The sequence below is a fragment of the Schistocerca americana genome, chromosome X (genome assembly GCF_021461395.2).
Source record: "Schistocerca americana isolate TAMUIC-IGC-003095 chromosome X, iqSchAmer2.1, whole genome shotgun sequence".
Taxonomy (NCBI): Eukaryota; Metazoa; Arthropoda; class Insecta; order Orthoptera; family Acrididae; genus Schistocerca; species Schistocerca americana.
Genome location: NC_060130.1, coordinates 771,700,985 through 771,728,677, shown reverse-complemented (window position 1 = coordinate 771,728,677; position 27,693 = coordinate 771,700,985). Strand labels below are relative to the sequence as shown.

The 27,693-nt window shown below is 45.0% G+C and overlaps 1 protein-coding gene across 1 annotated transcript in view; it reads left to right on the top strand.

The window, feature by feature from the left end:
- LOC124555426 (histidine decarboxylase) overlaps positions 1-27,693 on the top strand; it is a 387,573-nt gene that overhangs the window by 308,608 nt on the left and 51,272 nt on the right. The window contains exons 11-14 of the mRNA XM_047129330.1: positions 428-447; positions 598-696; positions 14,186-14,507; positions 25,616-25,768. Coding sequence (XP_046985286.1) covers positions 428-447; positions 598-696; positions 14,186-14,507; positions 25,616-25,768 — 594 coding nt within the window. The remainder of the gene's footprint in view (positions 1-427; positions 448-597; positions 697-14,185; positions 14,508-25,615; positions 25,769-27,693) is intronic.

Sequence of the window (27,693 nt, the reverse complement as noted above, 5' to 3'; positions counted from 1 at the left end):
TCCACAATTGTCCTCGTGTGTCTTGCCGTTTCTCCACGGACTAGCGCCCATTGATTGGAGACTTAATTCAGGACATTTTGGTTTTAAAAAATTATACGCTTCTTCTGGCCTCCCATCGTCGGCCAAATTCTGATGATGGAAATTTCTTACATTGCTAGTATTCGAAGCAGCTGCCTCCAAGTAAAGCACTATTGCAGTTACGTGCTTCAGTGATCTCTGCTGCGGTTTCGAGTAGAAATAATATGGACTCAGATTAAATATACTGAAGAGAACCAAACGTTTTAAAAGATTTTTTTTATTTTTGTAGAGTATACTTTAACAGATTAGCATCGTAGTTTTAATTGTTACAAGTATGACTCCCTTGCTGAAAATTGTTTCATTCACAAAGTTCAGCTGTTTCTAATAACGCCACTTTTTTCATTTACAGGTCTGGCAATTGATTACATGGTAAGTATGACGTTATATTACATTCATAAAATATACAAAGAAGAAGTATTTGATAAGTTCCAAAACGACAATTATTGTCTGGCGCTGTCATCTCCTTGCCGAAATCAGAATTTTACAACCTCTTTGATGCAATTTTAATTTACTTTACAGCACTGGCAAATTCCTTTAAGTAAGAGATTTCGAGCCCTGAAGCTGTGGTTCGTAATCAGGAGTTACGGAGTGAAAGGTCTTCAGCGTCACATTAGAGAGGTAGGTATCATAGAAACAGACATACTACACAAGGTACGAAGTAATTTAATGACTGCTTGTACTAATTATAAAGATCACAGCCTATTCCATATACATGGCTTGGAAGCCTGCCATCTCATCTATGCTTTAACCAGGAAGTTCATAAGAGCCTATGAGCCCCGTTTTTGTGCCCTTCATATTAATCTCACCCATTCGTGAATAAACGCAATCTGACAGAAATATTTTAAGTTTTTGAGCGGCAAATACTTTTGGAAAGTGCAACGGAATAATAAAAGTTGTGCTAACCAGAGTTAGCCAAGAAATTAGAATCTCTACCACGGACCTCATACAGTTACTACTATGCGTGCAGGAGGAATTGCAACTTACGGATACAGTTCGTGCAATGCAAAAGTTTTTTTCAATGTGCGCCACACATAAGCTAATATTATAATCTGAAAACACTGCGCTAGTATGGTAATAGAACTTATCTCGATATTTCAGTCTCCACTAGAATATTTCTTGAAATTCAACAGCAGCACGAACTTACCTACATAGGTGAAAATTTTATTTAATAAATCACGAGGTGGCCCCACAGATTCTCGAATGGCTTTAAATCCGGGGAGTTTGGTGGCCAGGCGTGTACGGTAAACTCATGTTGGTGCTCTTCGTACACCGCGAGCTGTGTGACACGTTCCATTGTCTTGCTCATAGATGCCATCGTGCCGAGGACAAACTAACTGCATATAGGGATGGATAGGGTCCCAAGGATCCATTGCGCCGTCCAGAATGACGAGATCACCCACAGAATGTTATGAAAACATTCCCCAGACCGTAATGTTCCCTCCTATGTCCTGGACCATTCTGACGACTGTTGCATGGTGTTTGCTTCCAGACGTTTCACGCTGCACACACCAACGACCATCTGTCCGATAGAGCATAAAACGTGATTCGTCTGAAAAAAGCCACCTGTCGCCACTCAGTGGACATACAGTTGCGGTATAGGCTTGCAAATTCCAGCTTTCGCCGCTAATGAACAGTAGTCAGAGTGGGTGCAATGACGAGGCACCTGCTGCAGGGGCCCCTATGCAGCAACGTTTGCTGAACCGTGAACGATCATTGAGGAGAAGCTGTTGGTAGCCTCTTGGTTCATCTGAGCAGTCAATTGCTCAACGGTTGCACGCCTGTTCTCCCGTACCCATCTCCACCCGTCGTTGCCCCTTGCCATCTATTGTCCATGGTGCACCGCAGTTGTCTCGGAGCCAGTCTTGGGAACCACCATTTCGCTGTGCACCGTAAACGTTAAGCACAGCGGCTTGCGAAAAGTTTACAAACTTAGCCGTTTCGGAAATGCAAAAAAAAAAAAAAAAAATGGTTCAAATGGCTCTGAGCACTGTGGGACTCAACTGCTGTGGTCATAAGTCCCCTAGAACTTAGAACTAATTAAACCTAACTAACCTAAGGACATCACACACATCCATGCCCGAGGCAGGATTCGAACCTGCGACCGTAGCGGTCGTGCGGTTCCAGACTGTAGCGCCTTCAACCGCTCGGCCACTCCGGCCGGCCCGGAAATGCATCCACCCTTGGTCTGAAAGACAATGATCATGCACGTTTGACCCTCAGCTAAATTGCTCCGTTTCCACGTTACACGAGCGGTTCTAGGCGCTTCACTCTGGAACCGCACGACCGCTACGGTCGCAGGTTCGAATCTTGCCTCGGGCATGGATGTGTGTGATGTCCTTAGGTTAGTTACGTTTAAGTAGTTCTAAGTTCTAGGGGACTGATGACCTCAGATGTTAAGTCCCATAGTGCTCAGTGCAATTTGAACCAATCCACATTACAATAACGATTGCGCTATTTTGCGCGTCCTCTGACACGCTTAATATGCCCTCCACTACTAGTGCTACCACCTGCCGTCTGTGAGTGGGTATTGGACGTTGAAGTCGAACACAGGCGATAGTCACATTAATATGACTGGACTGTGTAGAACAGGAAGTGAAGCGCATGTCTAGTCAGAAAGCACAAAGGACAAATACTATTCACCCTCGAAAGGCCCCTCGCTAGTAACGTGCAAAACTTCCTCTATCCCCGATAATTCAGCGAGGAAGAGACTCCAGAAGTTTATTCAGGGAGGCTATATGAAAGTAAGCCACTCACAAATTATAAGATCACGAAGAACTACCAGATTGTGGGGATGTCGACTCATACGTTCCACCTGCTGTCCAAAATACTCTACTGGCCATTAAAATTGCTACACCAAGAAGAAATGCAGATGATAAACGGGTATTCATTGGACAAATGTATTATACTAGAACTGACATGTGATTACATTTTCACGCAATTTGGGTGCATAGATCCTGAGAAATCAGTACCCAGAACAACCACCTCTGGCCGTAATAACGGCCTTGATACGGCTGGGCATTGAGTCAAACAGAGCTTGGATGGCGTGTACAGGTACAGCTGCCCATGCAGCTTCAACACGATACCACAGTTCATTAAGAGTAGTGACTGGCGTATTGTGACGAGCCAGTTGCTCGGCCACCATTGACCAGACGTTTTCAATTGCTGAGAGATCTGGAGAATGTGCTGGGCCAGGACAGCAGTCGAACATTTTCTACATCCAGAAAGGCCCGTACAGGACCTGCAACATGCGGTCGTGCATTATCCTGCTGAAATGTAGGGTTTCGCAGGGATCGAATGAAGGGTAGAGCCACGGATCGTAACACATCTGAAATGTAACGTCCACTGTTCAAAGTGCCGTCAATGCGAACAACAGGTGACCGAGACGTGTAACCAATGGCACCCCATATCATCACGCCGGGTGATACGCCAGTATGGCGATGACGAATACACGCTTCCAATGTGCGTACACCGCGGTGTCGCCAAACACGAGTGCGACCATCATGATGCTATAAACAGAACCTGGATTCATCCAAAAAAAGTGACGTTTTGCCATTCGTGCACCCAGGTTCGTCGTTGAGTACACCATCGCAGGCGCTCCTGTCTGTGATGCAGCGTCAAGGGTAACCGCAGACATGGTCTCCGAGCTGATAGTCCATGCTACTGCAAACGTCGTCGAACAGTTCGTGCAGATGGTTGTTGTCTTGCAAACGTCCCCATCTGTTGACTCAGGGATCGAGACGTGGCTGCACGATCCGTTACAGCCATGTTGATAAGATGCCTGTCATCTCGACTGCTAGTGATACGAGGCCGTTGGGATCCAGCACGGCGTTCCGTATTACCCTCCTGAACCCACCGATTCCATATTCTGCTAACAGTCATTGGAGGAGGAGGAGATTAGTGTTTAACGTTCCGTCGACAACGAGGCCATGAGAGACGGAGCGCAAGCTCGGGTGAGGGAAGGATGGGGAAGGAAATCGGCCGTGCCCTTTCAAAGGAACCATCCCGGCATTTGCGTGTAGCGATTTAGGGAAATCACGGAAAACCTAAATCAGGATGGCCGGAGACGGGATTGAACCGTCGTCCTCCCGAATGCGAGTCCAGTGTGCTAACCACTGCGCCACCTCGCTCGGTAACAGTCATTGGATCTCGACCAACGCGAGCAGCAATGTCGCGATACGATAAACCGCAATCGCGATAGGCTACAATCCGACCTTTATCAAAGTCGGAAACGTGATGGTGCGCATTTCTCCTCCTTACGCGATGCGTCGCAACAATGTTTCACCAGGCAACGGCGGTCAACTGCTGTTTGTGTATGAGAAATCGGTTGGAAACTTTCCTCATGTCAGCACGTTGTAGGTGTCGCCACCGGCGCCAACCTTGTGTGAATGCTCTGTAAAGCTAATCATTTGTATATCAGAGCATCTTCTTCCTGTCGGTTATATTTCGCCTCTGTAGCACGTCATCTTCGTGGTGTAGCAATGTTAGTGGCCAGTGGTGTACATGGGACAGTCGGCGTTGATACACCAACGGATCAGGCAGTTGCATTCACAATGGTAAGGGGGGTGTCCAAAAACATCGATCCATCCTTCTGTACTGATTACATACAACCGAGTGGCACATGCACTGCCTGTACTTGTGTGGATGCATTGGTACCCGTTCTATACTATGTATAGCGCTCCAGATGTGACCAGTGTGCTCTTTCCATGGGTTGAATAATATTTAGTGTCGTGAACACATATGCATATAAACACATCTGACAATGAAACTTCCTGGCAGATTAAAACTGTGTGCCCGACCGAGACTCGAACTCGGGACCTTTGCCTTTCGCGGGCTACCATCTGAGCTACCGAAGCACGACTCATGCCCGGTACTCACCGCTTTACTTCTGCTAGTACCTCGTCTCCTACCTTCCAAACTTTACAGAAGTTCTGCTGCGAACCTTGCAGAACTAGCACTCCTGAAAGAAAGGATATTGCGGAGACATGGCTTAGCCACATCCTGGGGAATCTTTCCAGAATGAGATTTTCACTCTGCAGCGGAGTGTGCGCTGATATGAAACTTCCTGGCAAAATAAAACTGTGTGCCCGACCGAGACTCGAACTCGGGACCTTTGCCTTTCGCGGCCAAGTGCTCTACCATCTGAGTTCTGCAAGGTTCGCCCCGAGCAGATGCAACGAACAAAAGCGAACAAAATGAGATTAAAAAAATGTATATATGGTAGAGCACTTGCCCGTGAAAGGCAAAGGTCCCGAGTTCGAGTCTCGGTCGGGCACACAGTTTTAATCTGCCAGGAAGTTTCATATCAGCGCACACTCCGCTGCAGAGTGAAAATCTCATTCTGGAAACATCTGACAATATTTAAAAGGCTATTCAAAGAGCCATTTTACCTCAACTATTGTGTATTTTTTTCCTTTCTAAGTGTCAAATAATGTGAAAGACAACTGTATTTTTCTCCATCAATACAGCTGACTTTTCACTTCCAGAAAAAAGTATATTTAATGACAATTGCGTGATAAGCATCTCCTTATCAGTGCACAGTGCAAGAGTGCTCTTTATCCAAGTATTGTAAAACCTACAATAATCAATTTTCGTCTATCAGATAGCTGGCCTCTTTTGTGAAGAACACCCACAGGAAAAATATTCAAGTGTATGAATGTGTGACGTCTGTTCTTTCGGACATGTCCGAAAGAAAAGACATCAAGCAGAATCCGCAGCTGTCAAACATTATATGTAAATTGAAGGGGCTCACTGCTGTCAGCTGCAGTGGGACATGACGCGGAATCAGCGGCCACGAGCGAAAATGTGTACTGCACTGGGATTCGAACACAGGATTTCCTGCTTACTAGGTAGAAGCCCTAATCACTGCGCTATCCGGGGCACAGCGTTATCGCCATTGTGCTGACTATCTCGGTACGCCTTGCGGTCGATCCACATTCCCATCGAGCGCACCTATCCGCAGTCCCCGTCCATTTTACTCACTGTTGCCACTCTGAGATTCCCACAGGAAGTCGGACTTATTTGTGCATCCTCACTGAAGAAATTGGATCCATTACCCAGCTAGACATATCAGTTATATGAATGCGTTGATATGCCGAGCAAGGCAAAGGATTCAATTCCGTCAGTGCGGACGCACAAATACGTCCGACCTCATGTGGCAATCCCACAGTAGCGAACAATGAGTGAAATGGACATGGGCTGTAGATAGGTGGCGCTCGATGGGAATGTGGATCGGCTGTGAGGAGTGCTAAGATACTCCGCGCAGTGGCGATAACGCTATGTCCCGGTTGGCGCATTGGTTAACACACCTGCCTAGATATCAGGAGATCCTAGGTTCGAATCCTAGTCCGGTACACATTTCCGCTCGTGGCCGCTAATGCCGCGTTATGGCCCGTGCAGCTGACAGCAAAGATCCCTTTCAGTTTAAATACTCAAATCGTTATGGAACTTTTGCAACGTATCTCGAAAGCAAGGAAAACAACAAATAAAGACTAAGAAGAAACAAAAGCGTGAAATCCACTATTGTATCATGTGGTAGAGACTTCCGTTGTTAGTAAACGACACCACCATCCGCTTACCAACATGAACGCCTGAACTTTCTTCCCGAGAAACAGTGACATTGTGTCTCGTCCAACTGATGACCTGCGTGCCACTATTTGCATAGTATTGTGAAATTTTTTGACGTTCTGCTTCCTTCGGTCTAGTGTGTGACGTTCTATGCTTGAGGTCGATACAAATTTAAATTCCAGGTCCCCATCATTGGCGCCACAAATCCAACTTATGGATCTCATCAACAAGAAATGATTAATTAAACTGTATGCAGTCCATTGCATCAATCTAATTCCAGAGTCCACTTTTGTTTTTGTTCTCTTGCCGTAGTTGAATGACCGTTGGTTTTGAAAACAGTTCGTTTAACTGAATTTTAATCTTGCACCCTAACTTCCGTCGTTAATATGTGACGCAATTATGGAATTAGTCAAATAAATATGCCCCACATAAATCCCACTGTCCTATCATTTTCTTTGGTTCGGATAGACACTGAATTCACGTTAACAAAATGTGGGATGATGAATTTAACTGGTTTAAATACTCGAAATAAGGCTTTCTGGCATGAACCATAAAATAAAATTTCAGAAGGATTGTATAGTAACTATGAAATCGACAATCAATTATCACTGTTGTGTTGTTATTATTAACATATTTTATATGTCGAATACGTCGGCAGCTCGTGGTTTCGCGGTAGCGTTCTCACTTCCCGAGCACGGGGTCCTGGGTTCGATTCCCAACGGAGTCAGAGATTTTCACCTGCCCCGAGATGACTGGGTGTCGTTTTGTCGTCTTCATCATCATCATTCATCCCCATTACAGTCGGAGGAAGGCAACGGTAAACCACCTCCATTAGGACCTTGCCTAGTAAGGTGGTGAGGGTCTCACACATGGTTCCCCTACGCTCTGTCAAGAAGCATGGGACTTCATTACCATGTGTAGAATAAATAGAATTTACCTGATATAAATTTAGATTAAGGTCAAAGATTTCGTACCTAGGTGTCATGATCGGCTTTTCTTCATCGATACTTAAATTATATCTGAGTGGGAATTAGCCCCTCAAAATAGCTCTAAACACTATGGGACTTAACTTCTGAGGTCATCAGTCCCCGAGACTTAGAACTACTTAAACCTAACTAACCTAAGGACATCACATACATCCATGCCCGAAGCAGGACTTGAACCTGCGACCGCAGCGGCAACGCGGTTCCGGACTGAAGCGCCTCGAACCGAATCAACCCTTAATCGCAACTATGCACTGATGAGTCAAAGCATTATGACCACCTGCTTAATAACTTTGGAACGAAACACATGGCCGATTCTGCTTATCATGGATCTGACAGTTTGTTGGTAGGTTTCCGGAGGTATGTGGCATTAGATGTTCAAATGTGTGTGAATTGTTAAGGGACCAAACTGCTGAGGTCATCGGTCCCTAGGCTTACAGACTACTTAATCTAACTTAAACTAACTTACACTAAGGACAACACGCACACCCATACCCGAGGGAGGACTCGAACCTCCAGCGGGAGGGGCCGCGCAATCCATGACATAGCGCCTCAAACCGCTCGGCCACTCCGGTGGCATTAGATGTCTGCGCACAGGTCATGTAATTCGCGTAAATGACGGACCACTGATTCACGTACGCGGTGATGACACCCAACAGCGATCCATATGGGTTCCATGGGATTTATGTCAGGCGAATTTGGTCGCCGAGACATAAACTTGAGTTTACTGTAATGCTCCCCAAAACATGGCAGCACGGTTATGGCTCCAAGACACGCACAATTACATAGCTGAAAGATGACGTCTCTGTCGGGGAAGACATCAAGCGTGAAGTGATGCTGGTGGTTTGCAGCTGTCAGCGTGTTTCGATTACTACCACAGGTCGCACGCAAGCGTAGGAGAAAGTCACCCATAGCATAATACTGCTGCCACTCGCCTGCGTGCGTGGCGAGCTGCATGTTCGGAGCCGCCGTTCACCTCGGTGATAGCGTTTGCGGAGACGGCCGCCGACCTAGTGTAGCAAAAATCTGATTCACCCGACCAGCCGACATGTTTCCATTGATCCACGGCCGAATCCCTATGGTCCCGGGCCCACTGCAGTCGTAACTGACGAAATCATTGGATCAACATGCGCACACACAGAAGTGGTTCAAAAAATGGTTCTAATGGCTCTGAGCACTATGCGACTTAACTTCTAAGCTCATCAGTCGCCTAGAACTTAGAACTAATTAAACCTAACTAACCTAAGGACATCACACACATCCATGCCCGAGGCAGGATTCGAACCTGCGACCGTAGCGGTCGCTCGGTTCCAGACTGTAGCGCCTAGAACCGCACGGCCACTCCAGCCGGCACAGGAGTGGTCTGCTGCGGAATTCCATATACAACAATGTACGATGAACGGTATGCCCCAAATCACTTGTGCGCGAACCATCATTGTCCTCTTTCTGCAGAGATACCATAGATCACCATCTATCCTACTTAACTGAGCAGAGAAGCCTCCGAACCCCACGTTCTGTGAAGAGTCGTGGAAGTCGGACCATTTAGTGCCTATTGGTAGTTCCACTGTCCTACCTTTTTTCATAGGTGCTCACGACAGTAGCAGGTGAACATTCGACCAGCTTCTCCATTTTCGAGATGTTCGTTCACAGGCCCTGTGTTATAATAACCTACTCTTTGTCAGAGTAGCTTATCTCAACGGATTTCCCCATTTGCTGCCCCTATCTTCGCTAGGGTGTTACCCTGTCCACGTCTGCTCTGCTTACATACGAGGCGTGTTTTTTAAGTAAGTACCGTTTTGAAATTTAAAAAAGACGTGGTAAGGTACCTCAATAATTTTATTTTTACATGAAAGCCTCCTCCTTAATGTACTTTTTCTACTTAATTTCCATCAATATTGAGGCACTTGTCATAACGTTGCACCAGTTTTTGAACACCCTCCTCATAGAAGTCTGCCACCTGACTTGGTAACCACTGCATCACCACTGTTTTGGCTTCGTCATCGAAAAATGGTTCAAATGGCTCTGAGCACTATGGGACTTAACATCTGTGGTCATCAGTCCCCTAGAACTTAGAACTACTTAAACCTAACTAACCTAAGGACATCACACACATCCATGCCCGAGGCAGGATTCGAACCTGCGACCGTAGCAGTCGTGCGTTTCCGGACTGAGCGCCTAGAACCGGTAGATCACCGCGGCCGGCGGCTTCGTCATCGTCTTGAATACACTGACCGCCCAGGTGTTTCATCAAGCGCAGGAACAGATGGTAGTCACTGGGCACAAGATCTGGGCTGTACGGAGGACGATCTAGGTAGAGTTTCCCATCGAAAAGACGTGATGAGATCTTTGGTCTGATTCGCCACATGCGGACGGGCATTGTCTTGCAGCAAAACGATACCCTTGCTTAACTTCAATGGACTGTTGCTTTGATTCTGATGTGACGTAGGCCACCCATGTTTCATCGCCCGTAACAATTTGGCTCAAGAAAACATCACCGTCGTTGTGGTACCGCTCAAGGCAAGTCAATGCACTATCTCAACGTTTGGTTTTGTGGACATCCGTCAACATTTTCGGTACCCAACGTGTGCACAATTTTCGGTAATTCAAGTGCTCGGTCACAATGCCGTAGAAGACACTACGAGAAACATTAGGAAAGTCATCCCGTAAGGAGAAAATCGTAAAGCGTCTGTTCTCTCTCGCCTTATTGTCCACTTCCTGCATCAAACTTTCATTAACGACCGTAGGATGCCCACTCCGTTGTTCATCATGCACATGTCTGCTGCCATCTTTAAATGCTCTCACCCACTTTCTTATCATTCCTTCACTCATAATGTTTTCTCTGTAAACTGCACAGATCTCGCGATGAATATCGATCGCTTTTAGGCTTTTAGCACTAAGAAATCTTACAACAGCCCATACTTCACAGTCGGCGTGACTCACGATTGTCGGAGGCATCTTAAACACTCAAATACATAACGTAAACAAGGAAGAATTAGACTGTAATGGCGTCAGTGCGTAGATTAAGGTACAGGCTTTCATGTAAAAATAAAATTATTGAGATATCTTAGCACGTCTTTTGTTAATTTCAATTTGTTACTGCATCTCGTGATCGCAACGTCACGAGACAGCATCTAACGTCGCAGTCTAATGTTTTGGCTGCTCAATGTACCGGGTTATCAAAAAGTCAGTATAATTTTGAAAACTTAATAAACTACGTAATAATATAGATAGAAAGGTAAAAATTGACACACATGTTTGGAATGACATGGGGTTTTATTCGAACAAAACAAATAAAAACAAAGTTCACAAAATGTCCGGCGGATGGCGCTGGACAGCAAAACTGCTACCGTGACGGGTGAGAGGTACGCCGATATGTTACAGAATCTCATCATCCCCAGTCTGGCTGATAAACGCCTGCTGGAACGTACGATGTTTATGCAGGATGGCGCTCCACCCTATATTGCTAGACGCGTGCAAGATCTCTTGCGCGCGTCGTTTGGTGATGATCGTGTGCTCAGCCGCCACTTTCGTCATGCTTGGCATCCCAGGTCCCCAGACCTCAGTCCGTGCGATTATTGGCTTTGGGCTTACCTGAAGTTACAGGTGTATCGTGATCGACCGACATCTCTAGGGATGCTGAAATACAACATCCGATGCCAGTGCCTCACCATAACTCCAGACATGCATTACAGTGCTGTTCACAACATTATTCCTCGACTACAGCTATTGTTGAGGAATAATGGTGGACATCTTTGCTTTGTCTTACTTTGTTGTGCTAATTATTGCTATTCTGATCAAATGAAGTGCCATCTGTCGAACATTTTTTGAACTGTTGTATTTTTTTTTGGTTCTAATAAAACCCCATGTCATTCCGTGTGTCAATTTGTACCTCTCTATCTACATTGTTGTTGTTGTTGTTGTTGTTATGGTCTTCAGTCCTGGGAGTGGTTTGATGCTGCTCTCCATGCTACTCTATCCTGTGCAAGCTTCTTCATCTCCCAGTACCCACTGCAACCTACATCCTTCTGAATCTGCTTAGTGTATTCATCTCTTGGTCTCCCTCTACGATTTTTACTCTCCACGCTGCCCTCCAATACTAAACTGGTGATCCCTTGATGCCTCAGAACATGTCCTACCAACCGATCCCTTCTTTTAGTCAAGTTGTGCCACAAACTTCTCTTCTCCCCAATCCTATTCAATACTTCCTCATTAGTTATGTGATCTACCCATCTAATTTTCAGCATTCTTCTGTAGCACCACATTTCGAAAGCTTCTATTCTCTTCTTGTCCAAATTATTTATCGTCCATGTTTCACTTCTATACACGGCTAAACTCCATACAAGTACTTTCAGAAACGACTTCCTGACACTTAAACCTATACTCGATGTTAACAAATTTATCTTCCTCAGAAATGCTTTCCTTGACATTGCCAGTCTACATTTTATATCCTCTCTACTTCGACCATCATCAGTTATTTTGCTCCCCAAATAGCAAAACTCCTTTATTACTTTAAGTCTCTCATTTCCTAATCTAATTCCCTCAGCATCACCTGACTTAATTCGACTACATTCCACTATTCTCGTTTTGCTTTTGTTGATGTTCATCTTATATCCTCCTTTCAAGATACTATCCATTCCGTTCAACTGCTCTCCCAAGTCCTTTGCTGTCTCTGACAGAATTACAATGTCATCGGCGAACCTCAAAGTTTTTATTTCTTCTCCGTGGATTTTAATACCTACTCCGAATTTTTCTTTTGTTTCCTTTACTGCTTGCTCAATATACAGTTTCAATAACATCGGGGAGAGGCTACAACCCTGTCTCACCCCCTTCCCAATCATTGCTTCCCTTTCATGTCCCTCGACTCTTATAACTGCCATCTGGTTACTGTACAAATTGTAAATAGCTTATCACTCCCTGTATTTTACCCCTGCCACCTTCAGAATTTGAAAGAGAGTATTCGAGTCAACATTGACAAAAGCTTTCTCTAAGTCTTCAAATACTAGGAACGTAGGTTAGCCTTTCCTTAATTTAGCTTCTAAGATAAGTCGTAGGGTCAGTATTGCCTCACGTGTTCCGATATTTCTGCGGAATCTAAACTGATCTTCCCCGAGGTCGGCTTCTATCAATTTTTCCATTCGTCTGTAAAGAATTCACGTTAGTATTTTGCAGCTGTGACCTTTTAAACTGATAGTTCGGTAATTTTCACATCTGTCAACACCTGCTTTCTTTGGGATTGGAATTATTATATTCTTCTTGAAGTCTGAGGGAATTTCGCCTGTCTCATACATCTTGCTCACCAGATGGTAGAGTTTTGTTCAAAAATGGTTCAAATGGCTCTGAGCACTATGTGACTTAACATCTATGGTCATCAGTCCCCTAGAACGTAGAACTACTTAAACCTAACTAACCTAAGGACAGCACACAACACCCAGTCATCACGAGGCAGAGAAAATCCCTGACCCCGCCGGGAATCGAACCCGGGAACCCGGGCCCGGGAAGCGAGAACGCTATCACAGGTAGAGTTTTGTCACGACTGGCTCTCCCAAGGCTGTCAGTAGTTCTAATGGAATGTTGTTTACTCCCGGAGCTTTGTTTCGACTCAGGTCTTTCAGTGCTCTGTCAAACTCTTCACGCAGTATCGTATCTCCCATTTCATCTTCATCTACATCCTCTTCCATTTCCATAATATTGTCCTCAAGTACACCGCCCTTGTATAGACCCTCTATATATTCCTTCCACCTTTCTGCTTTCCCTTCTTTGCTTAGAACTGGGTTTCCATCTGAGCTCTTGATAGTCATACAAGTGGATCTCTTTTCCCCAAAGGTCTCTTTAATTTTCCTGTAGGCAGTGTCTATCTTACCCCTAGTGAGATAAGCCTCTACATCCTTACATTTGTCCTCTAGCCATTCCTGCTTAGCCATTTTGCACTTCCTGTCGATCTCATTTTTGAGACGTTTGTATTCCTTTTTGCCTGCTTCATTTACTGCATTTTTATATTTTCTCCTTTCATCGATTAAGTTCAATATTTCTTCTGTTACCCAAGGATTTCTACTAGTCCTCGTCTTTTTACCTACTTGATCCTCTGCTGCCTTCACCACTTCATCCCTCAAAGCTACGGATCCTTCTTCTACTGTATTTCTTTCCCCCATTCTTGTCAATTGTTCCCATACGCTCTCCCTGAAACTCTGTACAACCTCTGGTTTAGTCTGTTTATCCAGGTCCCATCTCCTTAAATTCCCACCTTTTTTGCAGTTTCTTCAGTTTTAATCTACCTATCTACATTATTCCGTGATTTATTCATTTTTCAAATTTATACTGACTTTCTGATCACCCGGTATATCGATTTGCATGCCCCTAACCTACCCCAACAGGCGAAGGCTAGGTAAAAGGCAGACTGAAATATTTAGTCAGCCTGCAGGAGTTTGATCCCACGAACTTTCGCTTTCCATGTACACTCTTTACCAGAGTAGAGCACCACGCCTGACGACTCTCCACTTAACCTTTGACCAACTCCAGTTATAACTGTGAAGGGAAGGCTGTGAGACGTTGGCGGTGTGCAGGGGGTGCGGCTGGCGCAGCAGCTGGAGGCGATGGTGGCGGCGGACCCGCGCTTCGAGGTGGCGGCCAAGCGCCATCTGGGGCTGGTCGTGCTGCGCCTGCGCGGCGACAACGCGCTCACCGAGCGCCTGCTGAAGCGGCTGAACGCGCGCGGCCGCGTGCACTGCGTGCCCGCCGCGCTCAACGGCCGCTACGTCATCCGCTTCACCGTGACGTCGGCGCGCACCACCCCAGACGACATCGCGCGCGATTGGGCCGAGATCCGCGCCACCGCCGACACCGTGCTGCAGCCCGATCGGCCGCGCGCCAAGGTGCCGCTCGCAGGTCAGCCAGCACCACTGCACCGTCTTTTCCTGATACTGACAAGGGAACCTCCCCATCGCACCCCCCTCAGATTTAGTTATAAGTTGGCGCAGTGGATAGATCTTAAAAACTGAACACAGATCAATCGAGAAAACAGGAAGAAGTTGTGTGGAACTATGAAAAAAATAAGCAAAATATACAAACTGAGTAGTCCATGCGCAAGATAAGCAACATCAAGGCTAATGTAAGCCCAGGAGCGCCGTGGTCCCGTGGTTAGCGTGACCAGCTGCGGAATGAGAAGTACTTGGTTCAAGTCTTCCCTCGAGTGAAAAGTTTACTTTTTTTATTTTCGCAAAGTTATGATCTGTCCGTTCGTTCATTGACGTCGCTGTTCACTGTAATACGTTTAGTGTCTGTGTTTTGCGACCGCACCGCAAAACCGTGCGATTAGTAGAGGAAAGGACGTGCCTCACCAATGGGAACCGAAAACATTTGATCGCAAGGTCATACGTCAACCGTCTGCGGACGGAGTTTACGATTTACACCCTTTAATGATTTTGTGTAAGATTTTGACGGTCATGCCACTGTGGCATGATAGAAAAAATGATACAGTAAGCTCTGAATGTTCCAAGGTATCAGGAATTACTTACAGCATGTATTACTGAAATCTTATGGTGTAAGTAATTCCTGATACCAAATTCAGGACTTACTGTATCGTTTTTTCTATCTTGGCATAGCTAGACGACTCCTACAATGCTACAAACTATCACTAAATGTGTGTAATATCTGCAGATGAGTCGTTATGCTGTTCGAGAGCAGTCATGGTATAACAAAAGTTGAACCATCACGAAAGACGACTGACTGTTATTTCAGAAAACTTCTATTCATTACTGTGGCACTGTTCCACATCTGTAATGGATAAAACTTTTAAACTAAAAAGAATTCGCAATTTTGTTTCCTGTGAGTTGAAATGGTGATCAGAGTTTTGTGTGTGTGTGTGTGTGTGTGTGTGTGTGTGTGTGTGTGTATGTGTGTGTTAGGTCACTCATTTGTCGTTAGATCCCGTACAGCTACCAGATTATAGGGATGTCGACAACTGTTTTCGAAAACTTGTTCCAAATAGTCCCACACATTTCCAATGAACTAAATTTCGGGTGAGTTTGTGGGTCAGTCGAGATACTATAGAGTGTCTGAGTGTTCTTCAAACCAGGAATGTACACATACCACACTCTGAACACGAGTGCTGTCATGTTGGAACACGGGAGTGTCCACAGAATATTCATCGTGAAGATATGCACTACTGTCCATTAAAATTGCTACACCAAGAAGAAATGCAGATGATAAATGGGTATTCATTGGACAAATATATTATACTACAACTGACATGTGATTACATTCTCACGCAATTTGGGTGCATAGATCCTGATAAATCAGTACCCAGAACAACCACCTCTGGCCGTAATAACGGCCTTGATATGCCTGGGCATTGAGTCAAACAGAGCTTGGATGGCGTGTACAGGTACAGCTGCCCGTGCAGCTTCAACACGATACCACAGTTCATCAAGAGTAGTGACTGGCGTATTGTGACGAGCCAGTTGCTCCGCCACCATTGACCAGACGTTTTCAGTTGGTGAGAGATCTGGAGAATGTGCTGGCCAGGGCAGCAGTCGAACATTTTCTGTATCCAGAAAGGCCCGTACAGGACCTGAAACATGCGGTCGTGCATTATCCTGCTGAAATGTAGGGTTTCGCAGGGATCGAATGAAGGGTAGAGCCACGGGTCGTAACACATCTGTTCAAAGTGCCGTCAATGCGAACAAGAGCTGACCGAGGCGTGTAACCAAAGGCACCCCATACCATTACGCCGTGTGATACGCCAGTATGGCGATGACGAATACACGCTTCCAATGTGCGTTCACCACGATGTCGCCAAACACGGATGCGACCATCATGATGCTGTAAACAGAACCTAGATTCATCCGAAAAAAGGACGTTTTGCCATTCGTGCACCCAGGTTCGTCGTTGAGTGCACCATCGTAGGCGCTCCTGTCTGTGATGCAGCGTCAAGGGTAACCGCACCCATGGTCTCCGAGCTGATAGTCCATGCTACTGCAAACGTCGTCCAACTGTTCGTGCAGATGGTTGTTGTCTTGCAAACGTCCCCATCTGTTGACTCAGGAATCGAGACGTGGCTGCACGATCCGTTACAGCCATGCGGATAAGATGCGTGTCATCTCGACTGCTAGTGATACGAGGCCGTTGGTATCCAGCACGGCGTTCCGTGTTACCCTCCTGAACCCACCGATTCCATATTCTGCTAACAGTCATTGGATCTCGACCAACGCGAGCAGCAATGTCGCGATACTATAAACCGCCTTCGCGATAGGCTACAATCCGACCTTTATCAAAGTCGGAAACGTGATGGTACGCATTTCTCCTCGTTGCACGAGGCATCACAACAACGTTTCATCAGGCAACGCCGGTCATCTGCTGTTTGTGTATGAGAAATCGGTTGGAAACTTTCCTCATGTCAGTATCTTGTAGGTGTCGCCACGGGCGCCAACGTTGTGTAAATGCTATGAAAAGCTCATCATTTGCATATCACAGCATCTTCTTCCTGTCGGTTAAATTTCGCGTCTGTAGCACGTCATTTTCGTGGTGTAGCAATTTTAATGGCAAGCAGTGTATTATAAAGGCTTACTGTGGCTGAAATCAAAATTGGTGAAACGAACATAAATCAGTGTTGAAAAAAATAGTACTGGTTAGTTTCGTTACTACTAACGAAAGGTTGTCAGACTTTGGGAGTATCCTGTTTCTACTATAGGTCCAGTTGGCAGCTCCATCGTTCTATTCGAGAGTATATCGAAAACGATTTGTAGGGAAGTTTTGCCAACAATGCAAAGCAAATAATTTGTGTCAACAATATTGTAGTACAAAAGTGCCTTTATGCGGATCTAATCGGAATGAAACAAAATGTGTGCATAAAATCCTTATACCAGTTTTGTAATACATAACATGCAATTTGAGAATATAGATATGACGAATGCATTCTGCAAACGTTCAGACATATTGAGTGTGAATTATTCATTATTTCCAGTGCTTTAAAAATTCTATCCATTCATGCAAATGAAATTCTAAACAACATTATTATTTTCACTTAAAAAAGCTAACAGTTATTTTTCCAATTAATAAAATGTTTTGGGCTGCTATGCCGTGCCCGAATGAATTTCACATTAAAACTCAACATTTCGTCCCCATCTGTGGAGGACATTTTCAGGGAGGACTATTACTTCTTTGAATGTCCGATTGATGCCCTGGCTCGCTACTAACAGTCACTAGAGAGCCTGAGTGTGACTCAGACATTCAAAGAAGCTACGGACCCCTGGAAAATGTCTTCCATAGATGGGGACGAAATGTTGAGCTCAAATGTGAGATCCACTCGATCACGGCATAATAGTCCGGAACATGATTGTAGCTTGTACTACATGGGCTATATGCAAAGCCTCCTCTCCATGGAGCTAGGTGGAAATGTTTTTGAGCAGTATTTACACCCTAAGGAAAGGAGGTGTATCACGAACGAATACACTGTTCTACAAACAAACTTATTTTCTATTTCTGAAAAATACATATTGATCCTAGTTGTAATTAGAGTGCTGAACTGAAAACTGTTTTTAATTTTTTTCTGTCAGTGGTAGTTTATGAGTAATCGCAATTTTATTTCTCTTTTCTGTTTCTGATATAGTGCAGCAAACATGAGGTGAAATTCGATAAATAAATTCACGTTTTTATGATGTTATAAGTTTATCACAGTAATGGAGTGTGAGATCTAACATATAACACAGTAATCTTTGTTTATACGCTTTGTTGCATTTATTTAACATGAGAAATTACAGAAAATTGACAAAAAATGAGCCACTGTATTGTAATGCACATCACTTTTTTCTCTTGTATTGTGAATGTTTCTCTCTCGAATGATATTCCAGCAATAATCCGCGAACATAGAAGGTAGCCACATCCCCTATTAACGCTGATGTTTAAACTAGCGAAATAAAATACTGATAAACGTTTGCTTCACGTACTATGTGGAAGTAAAAGACCATTAAAAAGTGAGATTGCCGGTATATGTTGTTGAATAGGGGCCACGCATATTATCTGTGCTGCAGCCGTGTGCGTTCTGGATCCAGGAAGACCGTAATTAAGTTGTATCAGTACAATTAACTTGCCTCACCAGTGTAATATAGTTCCATAGTGTGGGCTCACAGCCGGCCGCGGTGGTCTCGCGGTTCTAGGCGCGCAGACCGGAACCGCGCGACTGCTACGGTCGCAGGTTCGAATCCTGCCTCGGGCATGGATGTGTGTGATGTCCTTAGGTTAGTTAGGTTTAAGTAGTTCTAAGTTCTAGGGGATTGATGACCACAGCTGTTAAGTCCCATAGTGCTCAGAGCCATTTTTTTGTGGGCTCACAGGTTCAAAGTTGTAAGGGGTGCTATCGGAATGAGAAGAGTTTGAACTAACATAATGCTACATAACGCTAGTACTTTTGGTACAGCTCCCATAGATGCTTTGTTGATGATACTTTAAATATGGAGTTGCTATCTACTGGATAACCAAGAGGGACTTGAAAAAGTACGCTGAGGATTAGGTCAACATGCAGTACATATGTAATAAAGATAATAGGAAACCTATCAAACAAGGAGTGATACACTTTCTCACTGCTTATGGCCCCTATCCCACGTATTTGTGTCGGATCGGTAGAGCACTTACGCGCGGTTGTGAATGTAGCGCACATAGTTATACGCCATATCTTATTATATTTAAACTGACAATGTATTCACAGGTGCCCTTTGAAGGGAAGCAGATATTAAGAACGAGAAGCATTTTTGACTTGGCACGAGACAAGCATAACTGGAAAATTTTGAACAGTTTATCAGAACAATTTCAAAGCGAGTTCAAGGAGATTTCAGAAGGTAAGTAGTTGACGTAAATACTGAGGCAGAAAGAAATGGCTAAAATGTTCATAATGTTGCCCGCTAGCTACGAACCTCCAGAAATGGACTGCATCCACATATAGCCATGAGCTGCACTAGAGGCCGCAGCATAAGCAGCTACGTTGAGCAATTCCTCTTGCCTCACATGGCCTATAAAATCTGCTGCAGTTTATACTAGAGCCAGATCAGTCCGCTGTACGAAACTGTTTGATATGTGAAAAGCTAGCTCAATGTTGACGGCCTGACTATACACTTGGATTCTGCATTCCTCTTTTGGTGGTTTGCACTCTACTGCTGATGTACTTCGCTGCATCTTTATGGACCGTAGTCATCACAGTCCCGTAGAAAGCACATGCAGAGACGTACAAGCTGACAAGCTCCTAAAGTTAACAGCTCCCCAGGCAATGCTATTGGTGCTGCCCTATCCGTCTGTTTTCACAACATATGCATGGCTGCAAAGTGTCCCAGAAACATACCAAATGAGCAGACGGAGAAAATTGCTCTCCAAGCTAGACCACAACTGATTGTAACATGACACCATACCACTGTTGTTGGGTGCAATAAATTGTGCAAACACATTTTCTTTGTCTGTGACATTTGTTCATCTCAATAGGAAGAAGGCCAAATATATTGTCTTCCTCTGCAATCGCCAGTTTTTGCGTATTCAAGAATACTGAGAGGAAAACAAGTATTTAACGATTATTTTATGATGTTTTTTGCAATCCGTTATTCTGCATCTGGCATTCAATAACCACACATGAGATTTTTTACACTCGTTCGCTACGAGCAAACTAGGACCTTTTTGTAGGAAATTTAATGTAGTTAAATTTTGTTCTGGGATGTGTTTCCGCTATAGGCCATAGTTTTCGAGTTATTAAGGAAAAACATACTAAAGTGACCTTCAAACGCGCCCCCACTCCCACACTCAGATCCCACCTGTCAGGATTTCTGATATGTTCTTCATGGCACTCTTTGCTATCACTGTACAAAATTTTTGCGACTGCATCAATTATTTCCCACGTTCGACCTGTACTGCTCTTCACTGACTGGCCTTATTACGCCACCTGCTTAGTCGACCACTTACTAATTATAAATCTGGCGTTTGTATAAATTTTACCTAACAATTTTGTGAATTTTAACACCATAAAATGAACAGTTACTTCGTTGTGTTCGTCAGGAATTCTGACTATGAAACTACTGTGCTTGTAACGTTTAAGTTTGCGTCGAATTGTCGGCGTAATTAGTTTTGGCGTAAAGTTTGTAAAAGTCGCTTATCTGTTTTATTACCGTCACGGACACGTTTAAACTAATAATGTTAACGAATTAGCCGATTATGCTGGCGGTGTAATAGCCCAGTCAACAGAGACCAAAAAAGGTCGAATATCGAGGATAGATCGTGTAGTCTGAAATTTCTGTACAGTGATAGGAAGGAGTACCACGCTCAACATACTAGAAATCCTGACTGGTGATGGATGAGTGTGGGGGTAGATGTGCGCTTGCAGGTCACTTTTGTACGTTTTCCTTGAATAAGTCGGAAACTGTGTCCTCCAGCGAATACGTGTTTCAGTACAAAACTTAACTACATTACATTTCTTACAAAAATGGTCTGACCAGCAAGTTGAGTTTGGCATTGTGGAAAAAAACTACATTTGGAGCATTGTACTTTATGGAGCAGAGACATGGACCATGAGAAAGAAGGAGAAAAAATACTTAGAGAGCTTTGAAATGTGGTGCTGGAGGAGAATGGAAAAGATCAAGTGGACAGATCGCATAAAAAATGACGATGTACTGCGAAGAGTAGGAGAGAAGAGAAGTATTCTGCGTACAATTCTTCAGAGAAAGGCCAACTGGATTGGACATGTACAGGATTCGAGCCTCATACATGAGGGACTCATACATGATGTTATCTAAGGGAAACTCAGAGGAAACGCCGGAAGAGAAAGAAGAATTAAACATCTGGACGACATCAAAGATGGAAGGAGATACAACAGACTGAAAGAAGAAGCTGAACACAGGGAACAGTGGAATCAGAAATTCTCCGTACGAAGACACGGACCTGCCACTAGGCAGAATACTACATAATAATAATAATTCATTTTTTCTGTAGTTTGCGCGTAGCGAGCGAGAGAATTTGAAGATCTCGCTCGTGGCTGTTGAAAGCCAGATACGGAATTGGGGGGTTCATGAAACAATGTCGGTAGGCGCAGCTGAATCACCCTGTCTAAAGTTTTATTTCCATTCACATCAAATTTAAATACATCTGAAAGATGAGTTTTAAAATTTTACACCACATAGACTTGAATTCTTTACGTCTAACCTAGATGCAGCTGTTGTGAGGGGCATGTGAAATTTCGCATAGCCGGCCGCTGTGGCCGAGCGGTTCTAGGCGCTTCAGTCCGGAACCACGCGGCTGCTACCGTCGCAGGCTCGAATCCTGCCTCGGACATGGATGTGTGTGATGTCCTTAGGTTAGTTAGGTTTACTTAGTTCTAAGTCTAGGGGACTGATGACCTCAGATGTTAAGTCCCGTAGTGCTTAAAGCCATTTGAACCATTTGAGATTTGGCATACGCCAAGGTGGTAGTCTCACTCTCTCTAAGCCCTTTCAAGAACGAAAACTGAGATTTTGTGGGGCTATAAAAATGGATCTTCTCGATTCTACCAACATCTCTGGTAAAAACTGTGGTGTAAGCTTTGACCCTGACGAAACCCCACCAGAAGGAATCACACATTGAGAGTGAGCCTGGTACTATACAGCTTGGCAAAAAAAAGTGAAGTGCACAGAAGGGAAGGAGGAAACGAAACGAAACTTCACAGATTGTTGGGTATGTTACGTTATTTCAGTGATTACAAAATCGAATCAAGCTGACGAAGAACTTGACAGGCGTTGCATCCCTTCTAGCCTGGATGCATGCACTGATTCGGTTGGGAATGATGTCGTAAAGCCATTGTATCCTCCCCTGAGGCAAGCTGGTCCACATTTTTCTAACTGATTCTTGATATCCTGGATACTAGCACTGAGATGGAGTTGATGTCGGAGCTGGTCCCACACGTTTTCTTATCGGGTTTAGATCTGTTGATCTTGATGGCCACTGGAGTACCTCAACAACACGCAGACAGTTCATTGAGACATGTCCTATTTGTGGACGAGCATTGTCTTGTTGGAAAATGGCGCTACGATACTGCCGCATGAAAATTTGCACATGGAGATATCAGTACCATCCTATACCGGCAGTCATAGCCTATGGCTCCCCAGCCCTGTTTTCAGTATTAATACCGCTGTGCCTCTCTGAAACACTGCAAGAAAAGTATCTGTCCACAGATCGCCGCCATACGCGCCGACGATGGTCATTCAGGGTGCTGCAGAAGCGTAGCTCATCGTTAAAAGCAATGCGATGCCATTCATCAACTGTACATGCTTCCCTGTTACGACTCTTAACGTAGCCGTTTATGTTCCGGTGTTAACAGCAGTATATACATGGAACGGCAATTCCCTAGTCCGGTAGGGACCGATGACCGTAGCAGTCTGGTCCCTTTCATCCCACAAACCAACCAACCTAGTCCGGCTCTTGCTAGTCTCCGACCAATGGTGCGAGATGACAATGTTTTTTTTTTATGGACTCCATTGCTTATACGCGGATGGCAAACGCACGTGTGTATGGTGCAAAATACAGCGATCCTCTCTTGTGGTCGCCAGAAGTAGGCGACAGGAACCTTGATGACGAGTATGCTTAACCTCACGTTCGCATGGAGTCTAACATCTGGCCTGTGTCACATCGAATGCTCCACAAATCTGGATATTGTACGATTCGACCAGCCAGACAAAAGAAGGCTCACAATGTGGCCCCTTACAAATTTTGACAATTTCTGATAATGCTGTCTCAAACGAGTACGCGGCATCTCCGTGTCCTTTGCAGTAATCAATGCCTTTTTTTTTTATGGGTCCCCTCCACGCCCAAACCAACGTGGTGACCAAACCAAAAGTTCTACTGCCACTTCCGTATAACGTGTTAGTTTTTGAATCAGGAGTCATAGGATGCGGTCTGTGATGTTATCCAAGCGTCTGGGTAAGATTACTCATTTACATGATCCATCAGGAGATGGAAAGTGGACGAAAGCGATGGAAGGATAGCCGTTGTAAGGGCAGAGGAAAAAAGGTGCCAAGGCAAGCACCAAGGGAAAAAAACCTCTGCGACAGTAGGACGGATAGTAAGGGCAGTAGCGACTTGCTAACTGCGACAGTGCATGCAAGGTGTGGTTATGTTAGTGCGAGGTATCGTGCATCGTTACCTTTGTCGTTGCGGAAGCTCGTTGTAGGGCTTGCTGCAGCTGCTGCGTCCCTGTAACAGTTCAAGGTCGTCATACATTAGTGGGCGATCGGTCATAGATCAGCTCACAGTGTAGGAGGGGGGCTGGTTTGCGTGCTGTGTACAGTACGGTTTCCCTGCGATTGCCTGTCTTTCGGCGGGTCGAGCATCTGGGGTTACCAGTAGTAGCTGTGTTGCAGGGGCTCGCCAGTACTGTCGTGTTAGTGTGCTATGGACCATAGATGTTTAGTTTCTTGCTAATAGTGTCTTTGGTCTACTATGTTTCCATCTATGGTACTGGTCGTAGTTAGCCAGAGAAAGGATAAACGGGTTACGCGAGTGTTTCGTGTTAGTGTACAGTCGTGTGGAGAGTTTTGGAAATACCTGCAAGATGGCATCTAGCCGATATTCCCGGTGAAGATCTGCGGCGCGTGTGTAGCGCGGAGCGTTGCTTATGATTCTGAGTACTTTGTTCTGTATAAGCTGCTGACGGCGCAGGCGTGTGGGCGCAGCGTATCCCCAGACAGGGGCTGCGTACGTCATTAGGGGTCGAATAAGTGTCATGTACATGGACCTAGACACCCTCCTATTCAGTGTGCTACGCCTGTTAAGCATAAGGTAGAGCTGTTTGAGCCTCGCGTTTGCTTTGTTGGGTCATGTGTTGAATGTTGATGCCGCTATTCACGCCGCTTATATATGCTGTCTGAAACTCTAAATACTAACAGCAGTAATGCACTCTGGTGGCCGTTCTACGTGTCGCTTCCGACGATGTCTTCTGCATGCTTCACTTTTTTTCGGGCACTGTAAGTGGGTGTTGCCTGCTGCCGATACACGATTAGTACATCGACATGGCATATGTAAATCAACCTGCTTTCCTACAGCTGAGATACTGTGTCTACCGCTATACCAGATACCTCTGCCCAAACGCACACACACACTGCTGCTGGTCAACTAAGTAGTCTTATAATGGTTTGTCATATGTTTTGTGTTGGCAGAACAGCCAACACCGTGTTACGAGTGGAGGCCGAAATGCACGCGTTTTAGCTCACGCAGGCTGGCGTGAAGAGGGAAGAACTATACTGACGTGAGGTCTGGAACATGACAAGAAATGAGAATTCAGAAAGCGGACACAATTAGTTTGATACTTAATTTTAATCCATTAATGATGAACGTCGCTCTTGACGGTACATGGGTCACAATATTATCTGTTCAGAATACATTCTTGAAGTAGTAACTGAATATGGCGCCTTGCTAGGTCGTAGCAAATGACGTAGCTAAAGGCTATGCTAAACCGTCGTCTCTGCAAATGAGAGCGTATGTAGACAGTGAACCATCGCTAGCAAAGTCGGCTGTACAACTGGGGCGAGTGCTAGGGAGTCTCTCTAGACTAGACCTGCCGTGTGCCGGCGCTCGGTCTGCAATTCACTGATAGTGGCAACACGCGGGTCCGACGTATACTAACGGACCGCGGCCGATTTAAAGGCTACCACCTAGCAAGTGTGGTGTCTGGCGGTGACACCACAATATGTGTCAAGCATTCTCTGTTATCCTCTCAAGCTGTCAAGCTGCGCCACTGAATCATGAAGTCTAATTTTTTAGTTTAAGTACAGGAGTTGTACGTCCGGACACATGAATATTACTGGTACTAACAATAAAATCTAGTTCCATAGTTTCTAAATATGCAGCTATGTTGTAACCTAAACGCTTACGTTGATACAATTATGCCAGAAGTATTCCTCATAGAAAACTTCACTAGTGTTTTTACTTTTTTCATGAGACTTGGAGAAGCGAGTGTACGAGATTGCGAGGCACACATGGGTGTAATCGTGTTTCAGAGACGCGTGCACGCAACGAGCTGTTCGGTTCCAGCCTGCTCCTCGCCAACTCGCCAATGTCGCCCAAGATTGTCAACGGGAGCTTCGCTGCCATCTTCGACAACGGCGACCAGGAGCTGTCTCAGCTGCGGCTCCAGGTGAAGGACAGCCCAGGTGAGCGCACACATCTTGCCGATGCTGAACCTTTACGTTCACTTTTGATTGATACACTGTGTGTCGCGCAAGCAGAACGGTCCACCTCCAGTTGGATTCCAGAGTTCACAATCAGGCTGAAAAGTATGCGCGTTGGAGAAGCTAATACGAACATAGTGGTAAAAAATGCTTATTTATAGAACCGGTTTCCCGACTAACCGGTAGCGTTCTGTCTTTCGTTTGTACTACAAATCATCTAGACGTATCCTGACATGCCAATAAGTACGTATTGTGTTGATCTATCGCCGTGCTAGACATTATATTATCATCTTTCCCCACTTAATTCGGATATCTGCGACAACAGTCACAAGTCTACAGAGGTATTTAGAGTACTTTATTTAGGCTCATGAAAGCAGATTTCATTGTGAAACTTGATCCACTAAAATCATAAGTGCAAGAAAGGCTAAACTTCCTGATAGGGTGAAGAGGAATGTAAAGATGATTGTTACCTCTAATAAGAACACGAGTACCATCTTCTCAGTATTCAAGTCGCATCATTTCAAATAAAATTATCGAGCTTTCGGCAGCTGTCCCCGCCATCGTTTGCAGAAGGAAGACTACTGACTGCTACTTATTTTTAATACTTATTCTCTTCCCGTAAAGGCTGAACAAGCTGTTTCGACTTCAGAGCCAATCTAGAGCCAGGGCTTTTTCAGTCAGAGAGCAGGCGGACCCATAGCGGGGCGGAGGGAGTCCCAGTTCAGAGGATTTCCGGTTCCCACATTTGCCCTACAACCAAAAGAGACCTCCCAAGAATCTTGGTCACAATCAAGGAGAGGACGGAAGGGGGAGGGTGAAGGGGATAGGTTAATATGCCCCTGTGTCCCAGACAAATCCACACATCAACAGAAGTTCTGCGTCAAACGTTTATTACGAAATTTCGTGGCACAGAAAACAGAACTTGGCTTTGAAGCATGCGTATATATTCATTGGCAATGTGTACAGACAACCAAATTTAAAAAAAGAGTGTAAAGAGAAAAGTAATTTGTCTCTCATGGGGAGTTATTCGAAGTAGTCCTCACCAACGTTAGTACGTGGTGGAACGTCCCGTTGTTCGGATGCAGGCTTGAATCCGTCGTGGTATATCATTGATGAGATCATCAAACCAGCGCTCTGGTCCAAATTGTCCCATTCTTCAATGGCGATTCTGCGTAAGTCGCGCAGAGTACATGGTCATTGTCGACGTCCAAAAACAGCTCGTTTCAGTCGATCCCACACACGTTCGGTTGGGTTCATGTCCAAGTAGTAGACAGGTCTGGTGATCCTAGCATGCCGAAGGAACGTGTTCGGGTGAGATATCATCCATGAAGATGAAAGTTTCAAAACCATGTTGGCGATACGGTCTCATTATTGGTTGCAGAATCTCGCCTCTGTGCCGTAGAGCAGGAGATTGCCCTCAACAACTACGAGACACGTACGGTGTCCCTTGAAATTCCACCCCTGAACATTGCTCCATCACCACCTTGTTGCACATCTGGGACACAGTGTTGGAGGTGGTCGATATTACCGGGTTGTGTCCAAACATGTTGTCAGAGATTATCAAGGAACAAATAGATCTGATTTCTGACAGAAAGTAACACCCACAGCCAATCCTGGTGTGTCCACTTTGCGTGATTTCTTGTCTATCTGCAACGAAGTCCATGGTATTGAGGTGTACGACGAAGTGCATGCCACGGAAATGGGGATTCGCATCATACAATCGTCTCCTACCAGTTTCATGCGATACACGACGTCCTGTAGCCTCTTCGAATGCCGAATTCAGTTCTGGAGCAGTCAGACCACGGTTCCTTTGACTCAAAAGCCGTAGATATCGATTATTATGCGCACCTGTCGAACGTGGATGTCCTGTGCGTTGTAAGTACTCAAACACTACCTGCCAATTGGAA